Source organism: Cavia porcellus, unplaced genomic scaffold (genome assembly GCF_034190915.1).
Source record: "Cavia porcellus strain 051 isolate PalLab524CR breed Dunkin Hartley unplaced genomic scaffold, mCavPor4.1 scaffold_8, whole genome shotgun sequence".
Classification (NCBI taxonomy): domain Eukaryota; kingdom Metazoa; phylum Chordata; class Mammalia; order Rodentia; family Caviidae; genus Cavia; species Cavia porcellus.
Genome location: NW_026947491.1, coordinates 41,141,339 through 41,162,894, shown reverse-complemented (window position 1 = coordinate 41,162,894; position 21,556 = coordinate 41,141,339). Strand labels below are relative to the sequence as shown.

The following is a 21,556-nucleotide window of genomic DNA, read 5'->3' as shown; positions in this document are numbered from 1 at the left end:
TCCTGGCCATCTGTTTCCCTGTTCAGGCCACAGCCTGCCCCAGTAGCAAATAAGGACAAAAGCCACTGGCTGTGTTATAAATATTATTTAAAAAACAAAAAACACACATACATTGGATCCCAGGGCTGGAGGAAGCAGTGGTGGAGCCCCAGGGCAGGCAGGAGCAGGCACTGGTGCTAGAGGAAGAGGACCCTGCCCTCCACCACCCAGGCTGTGGCCACCAGCCTGTCTCTTCCCTGGAGACCCCGGCACTCACACTGCACCTACTAGTGTCACCTACCCCGTGTGACACAGACCACCCGTCTCTGGTTTAGGGCTGAGGGAAGGACTGTACTAGTTGTCCAGGAAGCGGGGTACCCTCAAACACCAAAGCAAACCTTGAGAGGTGCCAACAGTGGTGTGTTGGGGCGAAGTTGCTTTACGAACAGTGGACACAGACCAGACAGAGAAGGAGTCTGAGGCACAGTGAGGGCAGCCCAGGAGCCACTGCCTCACACAAGCCTGGTCCAAGGCCGAGAGCAGCTTTTCAGGTCACTGGTGGTCATCTAGCTGCTGTAGAAGTGTCCGCCGCCGCCTTTCCAGCTCCCCCTCACTTAGCTCACTTTCTGAAGTGTCCCAGCCTGTCTGTTAAACAAAGGCAAGGATCACCCCAAGTTCCCTGGACAGAGTGGTACCTGACCAGTACTGGGCCCTACCTCTCACCTTTTCCTTCTTGACACCGAAGCCTGGGGAGCGGTTAGAGAGCTCCGCCTGCTGAAGCTCCCTATCCTTATCCTGTTCTTGTTCTTTCTCCTCACTCTCCTTGCCAGCTTTCTCCTCAGGGTCAGTTTCACTCTCAGGACTGTTCTGTAAGAGTCCAAAGTGTACCTCAGCTCCTGTGCAGGACAGCTGGGAAGTAGATGAACACAGCCTTCAAAATAGCAGGGTTTTGGACAGAGAGCTATCTTCTACTCACCGACTTGTGTCTTCTCTTTTTAGTTTTCTTTTTTGGTTTCTTGGCTTTCCGAAGGCCATGATCTGGAGATAGAAAAATCCCTATTAAATCTCTAGGGCCAAAAAGAAGGCCTCATCCTCTTCGCTGCCACAGCCCTCTCTGTTCATTCTTTGCAGGTCTGAGACAGCAGTCTGGGAAAGGCTCAGGCTAGTTTCCCTCCCTTCTCTCAGGCTCTTGCATGGGCACGAGCAGAAAGTTCCTACATTCCCAAGTTGGACTTCACAATCCAGATTGCCAGCAAATAACTGCTCACCTGATACAAGGAGGTTGGAAGATGGGGAGCCCCGTCCTCCAAGGGCAGCACCCCCACTTTCCACTGAATCAAGTGAAGATGAGGGCTCAGAACCAGACTCTGAGGGGTTCCGCCGTTTCCGTTTAGGGGGCCGGAGGGATGGTGGGGGCAGCTCTTCTTCTTCTGACTCGGAGCCCTGGGTAGACAGCACATACCAGTCAGTGCAGAAGTTCTCTGACCTTTAGACCCCTTGTCTGGCAATTGGGGACAGGATAGAGGGGGTAGAAAAGACGACCCAGGGCCAAAGGAATCCTTAAATCTCCCTCCAAGGGTAGTAATAGAAGGGAAAAACAAAGTATTTCTCCAGAGCAATCCAGCTTCCCCCCATATGCCTTCCACCTGCCAACTCACTGAAGGCGAGTGGGAACGCTTGCGATGGTGCTTCTTGCCCTTCCTGCTGTGCTTTCGGCCTTTGGTATGGAGGTGCTGGCATTCAGTCTGCTAGAGACGGGCAAGAGGTGAGGGGAACTTGCCTTAGCCTCAGGTAGAACAGTCTCCCTGACTCAAGCTAGAGCCTCCGGCCTGTCCTAGGGCCCCTCAGCCTTCCCCTTCTTACTGGCCAGGTAAAAGAGGCCCCTGAGGTGAGAAGCCATTGTTAAACTGGTCTAGAAGGTTCAAATGCTTCGGATGGAGCTTGAAGGCAAGAAGCTCACTCACTTCCAACACCTGTAGGAACTCCCGGAAGAGCCGGATCCGCTCCGACTCCAGGGTGATCTGCTCAAAGGCTGAGTCGCACACAAAGCGCTCACGGACCTTGAACGGGGAGAGCACTGCTGATGAGACCAGGCCCCGCCTGGCTCAGGTTGGATACCGCCATGAGCACAGGGCAGGGCTGGGACAGTGGAAAGAAGGGAATCGGAGCTGGCCCAGGGCTGTCTGTAACTGGGGTGGGCCCGCAGTGATGGAGAAGCTCCGCTGCCCTCAGGCTTGAGGGTGACGGGTGCCAAGCTGCGCTCCTGACCTCTTCCCACGCAGTGCCCAGCTCCAGAGCAGGCACAGCCTGCCTCAGCATGCTTCGAAACGCAGCTTCCCTGCGCCGCATCCTTCGTGCCTCCTCCTTTTCCCGCTCTCTGTCCCGTGCCTCTGCTTTCTCTAGCAGCTGAGGGCAAAGAGCACACAGCATACAATCACCCAAAATGTTGAGTGCCTAGGACCTGCTCCCACATACTGAGACATAAGAAGCTGAGGCCTGGACTTTGCCATCATCCCCCAAACCCAAGTTACAGTCAGTGGGGCAGTAACCAGGAAAGGAGTAGGCACCGGGACGAGTTCGACAAGAAGCCCCACCCCATCCCGTCCCCTCACACTATTGAAGGTCAGCTTGATGTTGCCTGCGTCCAGCGCAGCAGCCCTCTTGTCAAAGCTTATGACGTGGGCGAAGTCCTCAAAGGCTGTGTTCACTTCCACACAGAAGCCCCGGTCCTGTGGGCACAGCAGCGCATGAAGCAGGGAGCAGCACAGGTCTGAGGTGAGCCATGGCTGATAAGCAGAGGGGTCACAAGAGGCCAACACCTCTGAATCCACTGGCCAGGTCCTCCTGTAACAAGCCCCATGCCTGCCCCTTGTCTGGATGTCACACAGAGCTCCAGGGCTTGACAGGTGTCTCCAGATCTGCTGACTGAGGTCTGAGTTTCTCAGTTGGCTTAAAGCTCTGGCCCCAGCTGCGCCTTTCTGTCGCTCAGGGAAGCTTCCATGCATTCTCTATCAACATCTGCTGCTACCTACCCTCTGGCTGTATTTACTGAATGTTTACTCAGTACCAGATACCCTGCCACTCACACTTTTAACTCTCCTGGTTCTCATTTAAGAACAGGCCTGCTAGGCAAGGAGACATATGCCTATAACTCCAGCACTTAGGAGGCTGAAGCAGGAAGATTTTTAAAGGCCAGTGTCCATTACATATTGAGATCTTGTCTCCAAAAAAATAAAAACAAATCCTAGCATCCTAGTTTTATGCAGAAGAAATAATACCTGCCTATGGTCTTATAGCTACACCTATGCATGGGCAATACTCAACACCAGGTCTTTCTAACCTCAAAGCCTGTACCTTCACTATGCTTATAAAGATCACTTAGTCCATAAGAGAAATGGGGGCCATCAAGTTCAACTCCCTAACAATATTCAAAATGTGTCCCACTCTTAGCACAATGGCCAGCCTCCATGCTTCTCACGGAAGCCTCACAGCATCCCCCTGGAGTGGAGTTTTAGGAGCGTGATCTTATGTGGTCCCTGATGAGACAAATAATAAATGGAGCTACTGGGGTACAAGTCACAGGCACAGCAATATTCTCTCCCTTCACATAGCTGTAGCTTCCTTTGGCCTTGCTGATTGCCCTCCAACACCCACCCTCTGAAACGAAAGCTTTAATCTCATCGTCTTCACTGGCACCTTCCATCAAGCACAATCATTCTGCCACAAATACCCCTTATACCCTGCTCTCACCTTCTCAAGCTAACTACCTTTGCTGCTGCCTCACAGTTTTAAAATTTCTTTAATTTTTTGGTACTAGAGGTCAAACTCAAAACCATGTACTTGCAAAGCAGGCACTTATGCCACTGAGCTAATTCCTGGCCCTAAAATTTCTTGAAATACAAGAAAAATAAACATTTGTTGAGAGGCTTCTGTAAACATGACACTTTCCAAATGTTATTTAATTCTCAACCTTGCATATGGACTGTGTTTCCAATGTATGGAAGAGGAAGCAGCCTCAAAGAAGTCTCAAAGCCAATAAACAACCAGGAGTTACTTAATTTTGAAATGTGTGCTGCCCTAGAGCCACTACCTTCTTGCTCACTGCTCTCCCACAAGTTGCTCGTGTTGTAACAACCAAAGCCACGGGTTCCTACTTGGTCCTCCCGACTCCAGTGCATCTGCTGTTTAATTCTCCCACACACCCCTCTCTAGGGTCTCTCTCTGAACACTGTTGCCTTTCTTGTATATGCTTGTTCTTGAGAACAGCTATTTTTCCACTACTGATCTACACTGTCACTAGCAATCTCTTCCCATCTGATTTCCAGACCTGTACTAGACTCACTCACAGATACTTCAGCACATAAGAGAATTCATTCCTCATGAGCCCCCTCCTACACAGGCCCCTGTGTGACCCTACAGATGAGAGGTACTACCAGACTACCTGGATGTGGACAGTCATAGAGACTTATGGGGTCGTCTGTCATGCAAAGACAGAAGCCCAAATGGAGGGACAGGAAGCAGCTGTTTCAAAACAGCTTCTTTCTAAGGTAGTACAGGGGGATAAGGGCCCTGTAGGCCAGTTGGTGATATAAGCCACTTTATGACTAACCATCTAATAAAATTTAACTATCTTGGGACTAGTTATTTCTAGTTTATATACTTAACCTGATTAAAAAATACAGCTGCTTCTGAGAATTGGAATTCCTGTCTTGTGCAGCTCTGCCCTTTCTGTTTAGTCCTGACCAATGGTCCCATCATTCCACTGTCCTGCTCCTTGCACCTCACTCCTTACCCTTCTTTCAACTTCACAAAACAACCTGACAGCGACTTAGTGACTATCCATTGGTTTTAAAGTTTGTTTTTCTTTGGTTGGGGATTTAGTTTAGTGGCATAAACACCTGCCTGGCAACTGTAAGATCTTGAGTTTGATCCCTGATACCCCCCCCCAAAGAAGTTTTTTTTTAGAAGCTATTTTTCAATAAAAATATTAGCACTTTAACACATAAAGGAGATGTACGTACCTCCACTTAAAATAGGAATCATAAAATCCTCTCAAACTGAGCCCCCACATTGTGTTTATCAAGAACTATTGATCTACCACTACCACCTTCTCAAAGACACAAATAATGCAGCCTGGAATGCGCTACCACATACTGGTGGCTTTTCCGAAACGCCATCTGATCTTATCACTTACAAGATAAAAATTCAGTTTCTGTTTTTTTGTTGAGACAGGGTCCCTATATAGTTCAGGCTGGCCTCAAATTCGAAGCAATCCTGCCTTAGCTTCCAGAATGCTGAGGTGTCACTACACCCAGCTCAAATTTTAGCACGCAAGGTGCTACATTAGCTACAGTTTCAGAGAAACAGAAAACATCTTTCCTAATGGTAATTTTTTAAATGTTAAATTTGTATTATGCAGGCAGATGAGATGAAACCTTAACTTTATTACTAGGTCCCTCAACTCAGGTATCAACATATGTTCCTCTGTAACCAAGCATTCTTTGGTGGAAAACTTTTTTTTTTTTTTTTTTTTGTCTTTTTGAGACAGGGGCTCGCTGTGCAGTTCAGGCTGGCCTTGAGCTTGTCTTTGTTTTTTTTTTTTTTTTTTTGTCTTTTTCGTTTTTTATCGGTACCAGGGATCGAACTCACGACTGCCTGCTTACAAGGCAGGCGCTTATGCCGCTGAGCTAAATCCCCAGCCCCTAGCCCAGGCTTGTCTTGAACTCGCAATGGTCCTCCTGCCTCAGCCTCCCAATGCTGGGATTACAGGCATGAGCCACCATGCCCGGCTGAAAACTCATACTTTGTGGATGAGGAAATTCAGGCTCCAAAAGGTCAAGTGGCCTGTGTGAGGTCATGAAACTAGTAAAGGGAGTTAATCTGGACTTTTACCCTGTGCAGTCTGCAAGTCTTGCTCCTAACCACTCTAGTAGATTATTTCCTCAAATACATTAGGATGTTCTTTACTTCCATAAGGAAATGGGCTTTCTCCCTATTTTTTTTATATTTTGTTTCTTTCCTTTTAGAACACAAAGCTTCCTTCATTTGCTTACTCATCTTTTCTAACTATTAGTTTTTTGAAACAGTCCTTGCTGTGTAGTTCAAACTTGAACTCACTCTGCAGGCCAGACTGGGCTTAAAGTCATGGTGACCCTCCTGCTTCAGCCTCCTCAGTGCTGAGATTACAGGTCCACCACACTCAGCTTGTCTTTTCTAACTCTGATAGAGACACTAAGAACTATTTCTCCAGTGTAAGAAGTGCGACAGTGCACATGGGATAGTGAATGGCAGCAGGCACTTGTTCTAATACTAAAAGTGGTAAGGAGTAGTGAGGAAAGAATGACATCCTTACAGAGGGTAGTGCCTGAGTCCAGGGAATCTAACCTGACAAGAAATGCTGAAAAATCAGATTTTTTATATGAAATCTTTTGACTTAAAAATTATAAGCAATGGCCCAGCATGCCTGTAATCCCAGAACTCAGGAAGCTGAGGCAGGAGGATTGCTTCTAGGCTATCCAGTAAGTTCAAGGCTAACCAGGACTACATAATGAGACCCGGTCTCAAAAATAATTAACGTATTAGCAGTGAGTTCTACGTTTTTCTAAAACCATACCGGCCAGAAAAAAACACCCATGGGCTATCAGCTTACATGTAGCTATACTTCTTGCTCCTCAAACCTACCCCCACCTTTGTATCTTGCATCTAGTGCCCTTATGCTTAGAACATTCCACCCACTCCTAAACAGGAAGTTCAAATTTGTCAGGCATGATACCTGGGTAATAACCCTTGATCTCCGCTACTGGGCCACACACTTCTATGAGCAGAAATTGTGGCTTATTACTGTGTGCCAGGGAATACACCGTAAAGGCCCACAATTGGTATCTAGTGAGCAAGCTGCCACCTCCTGCAGAATGGGATAGGACTTATCAGGGAGTGGTTCCCTCCCAGCCAGCATCCATCCATAGCACTGGTCTCCCTCACCTTAAGAATATCCTTTATGATCTTCTTCTCATCATGGAATCGGGCCTTCAACTCCTCCACATAAAACTTGAATAAGTCCAGAGGGGTGGAGCCTGCAGGGAGGGAGGGAGGGGGGCCTGGCGGGCGGCAGCTTCCCAAGGCCTGGGGTAAGATTGAGGACAGGACCAGGGCGTGGGGTGTAGAGTTGACAGGGCAGGAAGCCAGATCAGAGAAGGGGCGCCTGGCTGCCTTACCCGGCTGGCCCAGCATGTTGGCAAACCGGATGTCAGTGCTGACTGCTGGGTACAACTCCATCCAGGTGGACATGGAGTGCAGCTGCCCTGTCTCATGCAGCTCGTCCAGGAAGGTCTGAGCAGGGAGATGCAAGGGATAGGGAGAGTGAGACAGGAAGGGAGGCAGAGCCAGGGACTGGGGCACAAGAGGAATGGCAAGACAGGCAGCAACAATCCAGACAGGAAATCCAGGCAAGGGAAGCAGATGAGATACAGATGTGAAGGAAGAGAACACTACAAAGGAAGAGAATGTAAATAGAGGGACAGAACAAAAAATGAGAATGAGCTAGTCTGAAAGGCAATAAAACAGAAACCTGCCAGCAGTAAGTCTATGATTGGGCTTCAACTTTCTGACATGATCAGTTATGTCACCCCTACACTGCCACCACTATCACTCCCAAGCTGGGGTATAAGGAAATATACATGGCTCGGCCACCACACCATGCCTTTGCATCTGGTCTCTCTAGAGGAGTCCAGACTGAGCTGCGTGGACACAGCAGCAGCAAAACTGCAGGCAGAGAGGCCCTGTGGAGCTTGGATGAGGTTAGGGAAAGGACAGGTGCCTAATCCAGAGGCAACACATAGGGAAAGAGGCAGTGGACTGAGGCAGGGCCAAGCTCTAATCCTCAAATACAGTGAAGATACCTGGAAGGCCTCCCGGTTCTTGCGTTGCTGACGACGCTCCCGAAGCCGGGCCCGTTCCCGCTCTTCCTCCTCCTCCCTCTCCAAAGCTCTGATGTGCTCCTCAAAGCAGATTAGAGCATCCTCTTTGTCCATGTCTACAGATAGGGAGAAGGTTCACCATCTTAAGCTTCTAGCACCCTGTCTGACTGAAGGATGCCACCCCATATGTGCTGGGTACACCCAAGTTAGTGGAAAGGATAGAGAGGGATCTGTGGGAGCAACGCTGCAATGCTGGCTCTTGAGCAGGGGGCCATTAATTGTATTAGAAAAAAGCAGCAAATACTCAGCTTTGATGAATTCAGTTATTGAAAACCAGCACATGAAACTCATTATCTCAGGATCTGAGGTTTCACACCTTAGGAAATCAGAAGTCAATCAGGTTTAGATGCAACTTCAGAAGGTAGATTTCTCCTATCCACAGTAACCACAAGCTGGCAATGTGGTATATGTGACCAGTTAAAGCTCATGGTGCTTTGACCATTTAAAACTATAATCACATGAACAATAAATATCACCATTATCACCAGGGCTTCTGATTCCTATCCCAGAAGTCTTCCTCCAAGATTAGGTCCACATCAGCAGAAAAGCCCAGAGGGAAAGGGTGTCCTGAAACATTCTGGGAACCCCAGTCTATGGAGGTACAGTGACTGAGGATTTGGGATTTCTAGGATGGGCAGGAGGTGCAGGACAGTGATGTGAAGTAGAATCTGAGGAGCCAGGTGAGAAAAGGGACAGATGGGAGTTGCATGCTTACTCTGCAGCTGATGGTCTTGAGCAAAGCTGGGGTTATCCATGAGGTACTGCTGGGCCTGGGACCATGTAGTTTGGAAGTTAACACTACTCATCCCATCCAGGATGCTCTTCAGGGCCTGAATATTGCGGCGCCGCAGCTGCTTGGCCTGTTCCTGGGAAGCCATAGGATTAGGGTTAGGTGATGCAGGCCAGAACTACCCAAGTGGGTCTGGCAGAGAGGATACAGGGAAAGGAGTTAGCTAGAGAACCCTAGGAAAAGGGCCAGATTTGGAGAGGGAGGAAGCGCAAGTCACACACGAGCCTCTCGAGACTCCTCCTGGGTGATAGGCCCAGGGCAGAAATAAGGAGATGTACAAGTGCCATATCAGGTACCAAGTCAGAAGCTTGGACACTGGGGAGCAGAGAAATGAATGGCCCGGGTCCATAAGGAATCAAAGACAAAGACAGTCCAGAGCAACACTGGGGCTAAAGGATCCAGCCCACTGACCATTACCTTCTCCTTCTTGGCCAGGAAGAAGAGGACATCATCATAAACCTCTTTTCGGTCCCTCTCGGGGACCACAGCCCAGACCTCCAGCTCCCCAAATGTCTGTTCTGCCCGCCTGTGGAGCACATGGGCTGTGAGTAGACAGGCAGAAAACAGACCCCTGAGCTTTTGTGTTCTCAGGATGCCCAGGTCCCACCCCGGCCTGGCCCCCTGACCGGTAGCGGGTGGTGGACGTCATGCGTTCATGCTGCTCCAGAAAATGCTGCAGGGTCTGCTTGGCCTCCTTGGCCCTCAGCCGGGCCTCCTCCTTTTCCTCCTTCTCCCGCTGTGCCTTGTAGGCATTGAATGCTTGCTTTTTTTCACTGAGTTTGGGCAAGGCACTAAGACAGAAAGGATAGGAGTAGGCAGAGTTAGCCTAAACCACTCGCATACCCTACAAAGTAGGATCACAGAACACTAGGAAAGGGTCTTCATGGGGCTGAGTAGAGGGTCCATGCGTGGGCTTAGCACACAGATGTCTGCCATGTGGGTTGGAGAGAGACAATGGGGGAGAGAGATGTACCTCAAGACACTGTTAACACTGGGTCCTTTTGCTTTGGGGTCTCAAGTTGCCATCAGATCTCTGCCTTATTCACCAAACCTTTCTTTCCCCCCAATTAATTCAATTCAATCCCAAAAGCATTTACTGAATATAATGTGTTCTCATCCTGGAGGTCTTTCAGTTTTTCCTCCTCTATGACAGTCTACTACTTTCCTAACTTCAACCCCCATGAGCTAAACGGTGAGCTGGGGCTTCTCAGGGGGCCCAGGTGCCTTTGTGAACAAGGCCTGGCTGCCATTGCCTAGGCCTACCTGTAACGAGGGTCGGTGACCACCATCTTCATGGCCTGTTCCCACGAGGCGTTGGAGGGGACAGCCTAGAATGCAGCAGGCAGGGGTCACGGGGCCTGCCCACCTCCAGGCCCCTCCATGCCTTTCCTGGGAGTCCCGCCCTCAGCACCTTGTCCCTCAGCAGCTCCTTGAATGCCTGCTTTGCCTTCTCCCGGTTGCTCCAGCTGAGGCCAGACCTCTCTGGTTCTGGCTTGGATTCCTCCTCCTCCTGCTGTGGTAGCTGATGCTGTCCAGAACTGGGGGCAGATGGGACTCAGCTACAGGGCTCCCAGTCAGCACTGCTTTTCAATGCCCTGCACTTTCAGCAACACTTTACCCACTCCTTGCTTTCCAGGGTGGCCTCTTTCTGCCCTCCAAAGGTCATGCCTAGATCTACATGCCCCTCCTGGGAGGCTGACAGAGGATAAGGGACAAGGCAGGCCAAGAGCCTGAAGCCCCCCATGGAATGTCATGGGGGCAGTCCTCACCTGCTGGGGCCTTCTTCCACCTGCTGCAAGAACCCCTGCTCCAGGGACTGGGCAGCCTCGGACACATCACAATCTTCACTCCCATCTGGCTCGGGTTCCAGGAGGCCTGTGGGTCCCGGAGTGGGGCCAGGAGGTACAGGTGGGGGGTCAGGCTGTGGCTGAGGAGGTTGTGGTTGTAGTGTCTGGGGCTGCTGTTTCCTGCAGGCAAGCAAGAGGACAGTGTAGTGCTGGGACAGAGAACAGGGGTGGTTAGTTTCTCTAGCCAGAGCAGATGACACATGAGGAAACTGAGAACTGTCTCCTCTCACAGAGGACAATGGAGAGATCACCCATTCCCACTCTCAAGTTTGGATGGATAGGTGGGTAAGTCACTCACCCTGCAGTCTCTTGTTTGGCTAGAGCTGCAATAGGAAAAGATAACACTGTCAGTATAGCAAAGAACTTGCTCCCTTATCCTTGGCCAAACTTCGCTGCCCCTTTCTCCCAGGACTCCTCACCCTCCAGATCATCCAGATCCTTTGGCCGGGTCCAGCAGGACTCCTGACTCTGGTTGTTATAGTAGTAAGGTTTGCCTGTGTCTGACTTGTACTCTTTCCAGGGACTTTGGGACAGCAGCAGCTGCAAGAGGATGGGTCAAAGAACATCAGTACGCTGAGGAGCTTTCAGCCATAATCAGAGAAGCAAAGGGAACCCCAGTGAACAGAGGACATAGGACCCCTGAGCTACCATCTTGCCAGGCTTGAATGGGAGAAGGTGAACTTTCTGAGGTTCTAGGAAAACACTTCTAGGTAGTAAAGGGGGTGAGATCAGGGATTTGGGATCAGAGGAACCACAGTGAGCATGGTTAGACTCCAGGGAGGCCAAGAACTTGGAAGGGTCAGGGCAGCTGAAAGGAAGGGCCAAAAAGCCCCACTCAGGACCTCCGCCTTGGACTTGAGCACGCTGGGCTTCTCCCACACGGACTGCTTGTCGTCAGCATTGTAGTAGTAGATGCGCCCATCAGGGGCCACATGCTCACTCCATAGGGCCCGCTGGGGGGGGGGGCACAGAATGGTGGTCAAGGCCCTTTCCCAAAGTCTTTCCTCCTCACCCCAAAGATTTTACTATCAGCACCCCCACTTTCAGCCTTTCTGCCCAGAGACCCGCACTGAAAGACTCACCGGAGGACCTGTCCCAGCCACAGCAGCTAGGAAAAAAGCCAAAGAAAATATATTAAGACTTTGTTCTTACAAATTCAGAGTGATAAAAAAAAAAAGACTTTGTTCCAACCCCCATCTTATCCCCACCTAGTCCTCCCTTATTCCATCCCCAACAAATATCCCCCTGGTCCCATCAACATCCCAGGCTCCCTGGCATCCCAACAGGCATGATCCAGAGTGGGCTCCAGTCCATGGTCCCCTCTCCCCTGTACCCCCCAACCTCCGAGCCTGGGGGAAGCAGACCCCCAGAAGACTCACAGCTGGTGGTGTCCGCACCTGGAGCCGTCTGCCGAAGAAAGAGGAGGGGAAGGGTTGGGGCCAAGCCCAGTGGCCCCCAAGACCCAGGCCATGGGAGATGGAGAAGCAGGCCAGGCCAGGATCCATGTATCCTGCTCCCAAGAATCTCTGCTCCCTAACAGGTCCCCCGCCCCTCTGCCAGGGCCATGGCTCTCAGATCCCAGGGGAATCATACAGCAGCTCCTTTCTTTATTTTCCACAAATGAGAGTATGTGGTTGAGTCAACTCCTGCGGCCCATCTCTTCACAGTGCATGGCAGATTCTACATCCCACTCAGACTCTACTATATAGACTCTACTATGCTGAGCCGCGGCCTAAGATCCCTGGGTGTCACTGCCTCCTTAGGAGGCAGAGACGATGTAAAGAAGAGAACCATATTATGATGTCTACAGATGGCCCTTTGGAGGGGAAGGAGTGTCTGGGATGAGTATGTTTCTTCAGAGTCCTGGATACAGCATGGGGAATAACAAGAAAGAAGAAATGCCTTTGGGGATGAGCAGAAAATGAATTGCTGAGTTGTTGACTGGTGAGAAGAATTCAAATGTGGGGAGTGTTGCAGGGACCAGGGTAGATATAAGAGGAGGGAAAGATTGGAATCATATTTCTGTTCTCCAAGTTATACCCACAGGACTGCAGGGCACAGCCTGCTTTTTGCTAGCCCCTAGCGCTTACCGCTGCGGTGACAGGCACTGCTGGCATCAGCATTCCTGGCATCATCGGAGGTACCATTCCTGGTATCTATGGATATAAAAATCAGTCACTGAGATGAAGGCAGAGTCTCTGTCAGTCAGCGTCCCCTGTGGGTTCAGGGAGATTCTGCTTGGGTCATGACTCTCACTTGGGCACCTCCACCGAGTCCCAGGTTCTAGGCTCCCGCCTTGCCTGAGAGTTGTGTCAGTCACTCAGCAGACAAATCCACATGAGCCTGGCCCAAAACTCCCTTCCCTCCCGTTTCTAAAGCCCAGATTCCCACTCTCACCTCTACCCTCAGCAAAACCTGACAGGGTTTCCTGAGGACCCTGTGGAGGGAGACGATTACCTGTGTGAGTGGTGGTGGTGCCCCCATTGGTGGAAGCATTGGGGGCAGGATGCCAGGCGGCATAGGGGGGATGGCTGGTGGTCTCTGACTCATGGGAGGGAGCCCCATCGGAGGAAAGGGTGGGGGGATCCCTGGAGGGGGCATCTGGAAGTGAGGAAAGGAAGAGAGATTGAACAGAGAAGACACTGCCTTAGTAGGTAGGGGCAGAGAAGACCCAGCAGGAAACAGTCACCTGTGCCCACCCAGCCCTCCACCCTGGCTTGGAGGCAATTCCAAGGCTTTCATTTGAGAAGCAAAAGACACAAAACTGCCTTTCTCCTCACCACTAAGAAAGACGGACAACAGGGGGTGTTCTCTGGGCCTAACAGGCAAGCAAACAACTTAAGAGGCATGGGGAGGGCAAAGGAAAGGGAAGTGGAACAGCACCAGACTTCGGGGAAGCTGTGTCCTTTGGCACTCCTGCCCAAGAAGCCTCAGGTCAAGAGGCAGAAGGCAGGCGTCCCCTAGTCCTCTGCCTCCCATCCCTTTCTCTCCAACTCATGACCGCCAATGCTATTCAGCCCAAATTCTGTGGCTTTTTAACAGAGCACAGGTAAGGAGTAGTGAAAGAGAAAGACAGCCCCACCCTGCTCTCACTCTAAAGGGGTCTTTTTCCTTCTACTTCTACCTCCAGTCCCAATGTGTCTCAAGAACAAAAAGACAAAGAGGGAACTGGCAGCTTTAGGAACTAGAGCTTATCAATATCTCTCCCCACCCCAACGCCCAAACAAAACCACCCCTCTTCCAAGGGGCATCACCATGCTGGCAAGGCAGCAGTGGCAAGGGCTGGGGAGCTGAGGGTGCAGGCTGGAAAAGCCAAGCCCAGGGAAACACACAAAACTTACGAAGGGTGGTGGCATCATGGGGGGCCCCGGTGGGAAGGGGGCAGGCGCTGCTGGGGGCCGGGGACCAGAATCGGGAACCGACTGTTGAGGGAGAGAAAAGTCATAGGACCCAGGATGGGCACAGAGATGGGCTTTTGTGGAAGGGAAGCAGAAAGGGTGAGGATGAAAAAGCAGCACAAAGTTGAGAGCAGGTCTCCAAGCCCAGTTTTACTGCCCACCCCAAGCTTTAAGCTCGCTCTGTGCCAGCCCAAAGCTGGCTGGCTGAGACCTTCAATGCCATCTGTATTTTGGAGGCTTCCATTTTGCCACAGAAAAGATGCAGAAGGCTCTCTACTTCAAGCATACACCGGTTCTTCTCAGATTTTAACCCACGCTCCCGTCCTTGGGTAAGGCTATGCCTCTCTCAAGCCAGTGAGGAGTGGCTTCTTTTCCTGTTTCCCTACTTCAATTAATTCAATTGTATAAACTGAATCCAAAGCTCTAAACACAAATAGCCGCAGCCCTTTACAGTCTCCCTAACTCTCATTACCAGCTTCCTCCCTTAACTAGCCTCATCTTTAGCCACCTATTTGCTTTGATATCATCCAATCCCAGTCTTCAGTGTCATCTCTCTGCACTACTCTCAACTCCTTTTTGGTGTCACCTCTAAAATCCTTTATATGCTTCTGAATGCAGGCTTTTAACAGCCTGAGCATCCTTGTACCACATCTATGGCAGATCACATCCCATCCTTTAAGAAGCCTTCCTGAGCCCATTTAAAGTAGCTCTTTCCAATTATTCTCTATATGGCCCCTTTTGGTTTCCTCTCGCATACAAGATCATTGTTATATTTGCCTGGATATGTGTTTCCCCCCATCAGAACACAGTAACATTTCCTGAGAACAGGGATCATTATCTGACTTGCTGAAAGCTGCATTCCTGGTACCTGCCATGGTGTCTGGCATATAAATGTTGAATGGAATAAAGGAACAAATCTCTATATAGAACCTTACTATAAAATGACCCTATAGATATAGCCTCACATGTAAAAATAATGTGTGAAGAAACTATAATAATGTATAAAGAATAATGTGTAAGGAACTATAAGAGCATTCCCAAACATAAATAGAATGGTATGTGATCATAAAGAAGAATGAAGTTCACTATCTTGATATGGACTACCAGCAAAGGTCTCATGTGCATAAACATCAGGAAAAAAAGATGACAAGACAGTGGCAGAAGGAGAGAAAAGTAGGAGAGTATTTGCTGTATGTCTTTTTGCAGCTTCTGAATATACGATCATAGACTACATTATCTGTTTATAAAAATATAAGTGCACTGAGGGTTAGAGGTACAACTAAAAGGCCCTGCTCTTCTTTCTCTCTGCCTAAAAATTGACAGTGTGGCAGAGGAGCTCAGAGGAAAGATGGCAGCTGGCAGAAGCCACCTCATCACTGTCCAATTTCCTCACTTCCTCAGGTATCCATTTGCTAAGAAGGCTCACCACTTAAAAATGTTTCCTAAGCTTTACAGTTAGCAGTATCTGTTCTTCAGTTTGTCCTAGGAAGACAATGTATAAGCTACACTAGTCAAACCTGACTCACCCTTTTCTCAGTGCTCACATACAACAGCCCTCTATTCAGATCTGCTCCTGCCCCCCTGCAAGCCATCAATATTGGGGAGATAGAATTTTCTGGGTCATATTCTCTCACCTCAAGCTGCCTTAGAAGCATCTCTATCCTTCCAGAGTCATCTTCAGATCTAAACAGACCCAGGATTGTCATCTCCAAAACTGGCACCACCATACCACAGAAACCTAGGAGTCACTCCACACCTCCAAGACTCCAATCTATGTCTTTCCATTTCCTCTTTTACTCCATCACCCCTGTTGCCCATGCCACTAGATTTTTTCATCTGATCTACTGCAGTGGCCTCCCAACTGTTCTCCCCACATCCACTCCAAACTATAGCCAGACAAGCTCCTCAAAATGCACCTCAGATCATTACCTGCTTAAACCTCTTCAATAACTTCCTACTGTTCTTAAACACCAACCCTCTCTCCCAGAGCCTATATACGGAGGCTGGCTACCAACCACCCTGCCAGCCTGGCTCCCAGTCTATGCTCTAGCCACAAGAATCTTATCAGCTCTCCAACCTTAGGGAGGTGCTAGGACGACCTTGCCACCTTACCTACATGCACTTCACATCCACCAAGACCCTGCCTTGGAGAGCCTTTCCCAACCCACTGTATGGGTCAGACCCCTCCTTTATAAGTTCATGCAATACTTACACCTTCTCTTCAGTGACTATCCACTGGAATTTTAGTTAAGTAAGTACAAGTTTTAACAGTACTGTATCTTATGTGGCACTAATAAAAAACAAATGCTCTCATTAAATTAAAATACCCCATTGATTTTAAGATGCATCCTAACTATGAGATTCTTAAAATGAATCTCTGAATTAAGGAAATGTAGTATCTGCAGCCCCCACTAAACTCTAAGAGCCCCGTAGGTGCTACAAACAAACTACCCTGTTGACAGTAGGGGCCACTGGTAAGGCTCCAATGGTATTCAGGGAACACAGAATGTCAGAGCTGCAGGGAGGTCTGGCAACCAAGGTAGACCCCTCTCTTCACATGAGAAAAAGAATAATAATGCCCATGGTTCCACAGCTGGTTAGGGACAAAGCCAGTACTGGATCCAAACTGCCCTGCAGCCTGTGTCCCTTAAAAGCACAATTTGTCCTACAAGAAGATCTTTTTTACACTCACCTTCCCTACAACCCAACAGTCAAAACATCAAGGATCCACCACTTTCTTCCTTGAGAACCAAGGGTGGTTTCCTATTGTCTACCCTACAAAATCTCTCATCTAACAAGGTCTTTTAATAAAGCCCATCCTGCAATCTTGGCTCAAGTTTCCCATGTCCTCTTTGAATAGGATTGTTAAGTTATTCCCAAGTGTTTCTTTTATTCTGTTTTGCTTCTTGCTTTGTTCAAGATGATCCAATATTCACCTCCTTCAGGTTACTTTTACACTATCTCCCACAAACACCTGTGCCCCTTTAGGATACCTGCTACGCTACTTTGCAGAGTAACACTGCATTTTGTGAAGGTTTGCTGGGTGTTTCATGTGGGAGCACTAGTCTCCCCACTCAGGTGGGGATTTCCCTGCATAGAGACTGTTTTTTTCCTTTTAACCTTTTTTCAGTGCCTAGTCAGGGCCTGCACACAAAGTACTTTGATAAAATGCAGTCTCATCCCCTTAATAGATTTTTGCATAATGAAATATATCTTCAGTTAAATTCTCTGAATACAGGCCAAAGCAGAAAGAAGTAACTTGGCAGAGGTCTTTCTTGCTTGGGAAAAGAAAACTAAACCAAGTACCACCTGGGAAAACCATCTTCAATTTAGGATGGAGATCTCTGACCAGGATTTAGACACTGATCTGTTTTAGTCAGTTCCCCACAGAGAATAAAGCCTTGGGATGAATGTAAAAAGGCTTCTCTTCCTGGAACTTCCCCTATGCTATGTGTGTCCTCTATTTTTCGAAACACCTGTTCCTTTCCCACTTGCTGCAATGCCAATACAACTATGTGTCTGCTTACATTTCTGGGCAAGAATATGAGAAATAACTAATTCAAGCAAGGGTCACGGGGATGGGAACTTAAAAAGAAGCAGATTCCATGTCTTCCAGGAACAGAAACAACATTTAGGGGCTGGGGAGAGGCAATGAAAAGACTCTTGATCATCATGTGTTCACTTTGGCCCTGGAAAGAACCTACCACCATCACCACCTCAAAGGTATAATCAATTCTTGGCCTTCACATCTAAGTGGCATCTCAGAACTGAGCATTCATAAAAAGGACAAAAGGAGCAAAACATAAGAATGGAGAAAGAGAATGTAAAGACAAAATAACAACAGTTAATAGGTAATGCTTACTGAACACTATCATGTACCAAATACCATGCCAAATACTTTTAATCCTAGCAACCATCATAAGGGGTTATGATGCCCTTTTTATAGACAAAGATGCTGAAGTTCTGAGAGATTAAATTTCTTACTTGACCAAGGTTCCAAGAAATTAAATGGCAGAGGCAGGTTTGGAATCCACGCAGTCTGACCCCAAAGCCTGTGCTTTCATCTACTGCACAAAGCTGCCTTCCAGCAAGGAGAATGGTACCACAGATGGTATTTCTTGCACTCAGATGCACAACCCTGTTTTCTCTTTACCCTAAACCTCCTGAAATGCTCAGAGAGCCAGAAGATTCCAAGGTCTGCCTGGTCTGACTCACTCCCACTCCTTGAAGGGATGTGTTGGCAAACAAAGGCAAGAAGGCGCACCTCTCAGGAGGTAGCCATCCTTAAGAAGGAACAGCTGAGGGCCAGGGCTGTGATGAATCGCTTGTCTACATGAACAAGGTCCTGGATTCCATTTGCAGCAGAGAGACAGAGCAACAGTGCTGAACAGAACAGCTAATTACTCTGTGGCCTATCATCTGCTACCTTCTTTGGCTGCCCCAACCACCACCAGCCCCTTTCTCCTTGCTCTCCAAATCTTCCTAGTCCCCACACTCCTGTACCAGGCCCCACTGTTCCTCTTACTTCCAAAGAGCCTGGGGCCGGCCCTTCTAGAAAATATGTTCCCATTGCTTTTATGATCTTCCATCACCCACCACCTTCTCACTCTCCTGAGGAATACATCACCACTTTGGTCCTCATCTTTCTTGAGTCAAGGCTCAAATCTACTTACAGACTTGTGTCCCTCGCACAGGATGCTAGGAGGTGGCGTAGGCAATGCAGGCTTTCTGTCTCCCCTCCTCCCACATCCCTGGGGATTTTCTCCAGCCCAGGCAAAGGCCTTGCTTGTATCTTAGGCTTCCCCGTAGCCTAGAACCATTCGCCATAATTTTCTTTCCAAAACACGCCCCACTTTGAGGCTGGAAGCCATCTAGAAGATTATTTTCATCAATTTTCCTTTCTAAAATTTAAGTCAAGAAATCCAAGGCCCTAAGGAAGGCAGTGACTTGCCCAAGGTCACACAAGAGTTAGTAGTTCGATGATGGCAGAACCAAGGCTGGAACCTGGGGGACTCTATCCTACTTCTTGGACTACTCAGCACTGGGATGAGGGCCAGGAACCCCTCTTCCCTCAGAATCCCCTTTTTCCCCTCAGGAGACAAGATCTCGAAAATTCGAGAAAAGGACACCCCAGAGTCCCCTAGCGGTCCAAAGGGGCACCCAGAGCTTCCAAAGAGAACAAGTGCTGGGTCTGGGGCAAGGGGCATGGTGAACACCAAATACCCCACAGGGAAAACGTGGTCCCCAACTCCAGCCTTTCCCGTGGTAGTCTCCTCTCCTGCCTCTCTTTTTTCTTGACCTTTCTCCATAAACCCACCCTTCACTTCTTCCCGCCCTCCGACTCAACCAGTCCCAGTAACTCCCGTCCTCCACAGCCTCCTGCCACAGACCCCGGAGACACCAAGCTCCATCATGGCCTCCCCCACCCCTTCTCCCCCAAATCCCCGCCCCCACCCCTCTCCTGGGCTCCGCTTCCTCGCGCCTCATTCCCCGCGGCCTCCCCGGAGTCCCGGGTACCCCCGGTGGCCTTCCCGTGCCCCCGCCCCCAGCCCGGGCCACAGGGGGCGCTGTGGGACTTCCCCGGGCCCTTCCACCCCCGCACGGGGACGTTACCATGCCAGAGCCTCCGAGCAGCTGAGCCGGCTCGGCCCACTCGCCAGTAAAAGCTGTTCTGATTGGCTAGGTGGCAGCCGAGAGGGCGGGGCTAGTGGGGGTCGCACCCCTTCGTGGCCGGGACTCCGGTGTATCCCGCCGACGAACGGGACTCACAACCGGGCCGGTGTGCCCAGGCCGGGCTCCGCCCCCACCCCGCCCTACCCCCTCCAACCCTGCCCCCCCTCGGCGCGGAGAGCCAGGCCCCACCCCCATGTCTTCGCTGGGTCCGGGGCCCGCCCTCCGGGGGTGGGGCGCGTGTGCTCTGGCCTCTGATTGACGGCCGGCGGGCGCTGGGTTGCGCCGAGCTTCGCCGAGCGCTGTCCCCGGTCCTCGCTGCCCTCGCGCCTCTGTAGCTCGGCGGGCTCCTGCTTCCCAGTGGGCTTGCTTGCGCTACACTGAAGGGCGCCGCGTTCTGGACGAGGACCGGATATGGGACGAAGCGTTCGTTCTGTATACTGGGCACGTTTTCACTTTACAAAGCATTTGAAAAATTTTAAATTTACCACTCTAATGTTAGTTAACTCAAGAACTTACTGAGCACCTGTTCCAGGCACTAAGCATAACAATAACAACAAATCCATCTTCAGACTGAACAGGTACTTCTCACTTAATGCTGAAGTTATTTTTAAAATCTAGTAGCTGGGCGTGGGAGCTTACGCCTGTAATATCAGCATTTGGGAGGCTGAGGCAGGAGGATCGTTATGACTTCAGGACCAGCCTAGACTACAAAGTAAGCTTCTGAACTGCATAGTCAGACCTTGCCTCAAAAAGACAAACTAAATACATAGGATGGGGATTTAGCTTATTGGTGTAAGCGCCTGCCTGACAAGTGCAAGATCGTGAGTCTGAGCCCCGACACCAGAAACCAAAAAATAAAAAATAAATATATAAATCTGGCATCCACCATGTAGTGAGCTGAAGAAAGTAGGTACGTGGTCTTTTATGGGAATAAAGAAAATGAGATAAATATGTTGTGCAGATAAGAATTGTAACCCCAAACTATTTAACAAATCAAGCCTAAGGTCTCTGGCTAACAACTTACAAAGCTCCAGGCAAGAGACCCAGAAAAGAATTGAGTACCTTCGCGCCAAACCTTGTTTCCTCTATTCATCAACACTTAACCTCAGCCTGTTCTCTGTGCCAGGTTCCTTAACTCAAAGAACTCTAAGTCAGGTCCCTGACTGCAAGGAATTTAGAGTCTAGCAGGGGAGAAGTGAGAAAACATCCAACTCAAAGTCCTGAATTAAAGGTGACAAGTGGGAGGAAAACGAAGTGGGGTTCACTTTAGAGGCCACTACAGAGAGAAAACTCACTGTGGTTTTAAATCACAAAAGTATCTAGATAGCCTCAAATGAAGGCCCAGTCCTGTGGTTTACAAACTTTATTACTGAGAACTCAGGTATAGCAGAAGTGGTTCAGAGGTTCCATAAAGTATCTTCTATTATTTGAAACAGGGTCTTTGTTGCCCAAGCTGGCCTCAAAATGGCCTCAAGCAATCTTGCCTCAGCCTCCAGAGTAGCTATGACTACTGATGAGTGCTACCACACCAGGCCTCCATAAAAGTTTTTGGTTGTTTTGTTGTGTTTTGCTTTTTTTTTTTTTTTTGGTCTTTTTCCTTTTTATTGGTACCGGGGATTGAACTCATGACTGCCTGCTTGCAAGGCAGGCGCTTATGACGCTGAGCTAAATCCCCAGCCTTGTTTTGTTTTTTGAGACAGACTTTCACTATGTAGTTCAGGCTGGCCTTACTATGTAGCTGAGGCTGACTTTGCACTTACAGTCTCCTGCCTCAGCCTCCTGAGTGCTGGGATTACAGGTGTGCACCACCATGCCTAGCCTCCATAAACTTTTATAAACACATTTTAAGGGGAGGGGGTGTGCCCATGTGTGTGTCTTTGTGTGTATCAGTGT

General features: G+C 49.4%; 1 protein-coding gene across 11 annotated transcripts; it reads right to left on the bottom strand.

The window, feature by feature from the left end:
* Positions 1–66: 66 nt before the first annotated feature.
* Positions 67–19,781, bottom strand: Prpf40b (pre-mRNA processing factor 40 homolog B). Of its 11 annotated transcripts, none has more exons than XM_023567669.2 (26): positions 19,604–19,753; positions 13,934–14,014; positions 13,050–13,193; positions 12,683–12,748; positions 11,972–11,999; positions 11,675–11,700; positions 11,435–11,545; positions 11,012–11,132; positions 10,891–10,915; positions 10,515–10,712; positions 10,157–10,283; positions 10,009–10,073; positions 9,372–9,536; positions 9,163–9,271; positions 8,671–8,821; positions 7,878–8,011; positions 7,194–7,308; positions 6,961–7,052; positions 2,592–2,765; positions 2,248–2,385; positions 1,944–2,039; positions 1,638–1,727; positions 1,248–1,422; positions 956–1,017; positions 703–846; positions 67–624 (listed from the first exon to the last, which is right to left on the bottom strand). In XM_023567669.2, the coding sequence occupies exons 1-26, from the start codon at positions 19,604–19,606 to the stop codon at positions 532–534; spliced, it is 2,733 nt and encodes a 910-aa protein (XP_023423437.1). In that variant the 5' UTR covers positions 19,607–19,753; the 3' UTR covers positions 67–531. The 11 variants fall into 11 exon arrangements, 10 of the variants coding, with proteins under 10 accessions (XP_023423437.1, XP_023423434.1, XP_063110779.1 ...); XM_023567666.2 differs by lacking the exon at positions 19,604–19,753 and adding an exon at positions 15,625–19,294; XM_063254709.1 differs by lacking the exon at positions 19,604–19,753 and adding an exon at positions 18,255–19,294.
* Positions 19,782–21,556: the final 1,775 nt, after the last annotated feature.

Excerpts from the sequence above, each read along its gene's own strand:
- Prpf40b (XM_023567666.2), bottom strand. The coding sequence starts at position 15,717 with ATGGTGGTGCCAGTTTTGGAGATGACAATCCTGGGTCTGTTTAGATCT. Across the intron at positions 9,537-10,008 it reads GTCACCGACCCTCGTTACAG|TGCCTTGCCCAAACTCAGTG; the intron begins GTAGGCCTAGGC and ends TTTCTGTCTTAG. Across the intron at positions 2,040-2,247 it reads TGGGCACTGCGTGGGAAGAG|GTCCGTGAGCGCTTTGTGTG; the intron begins GTCAGGAGCGCA and ends TCCCCGTTCAAG.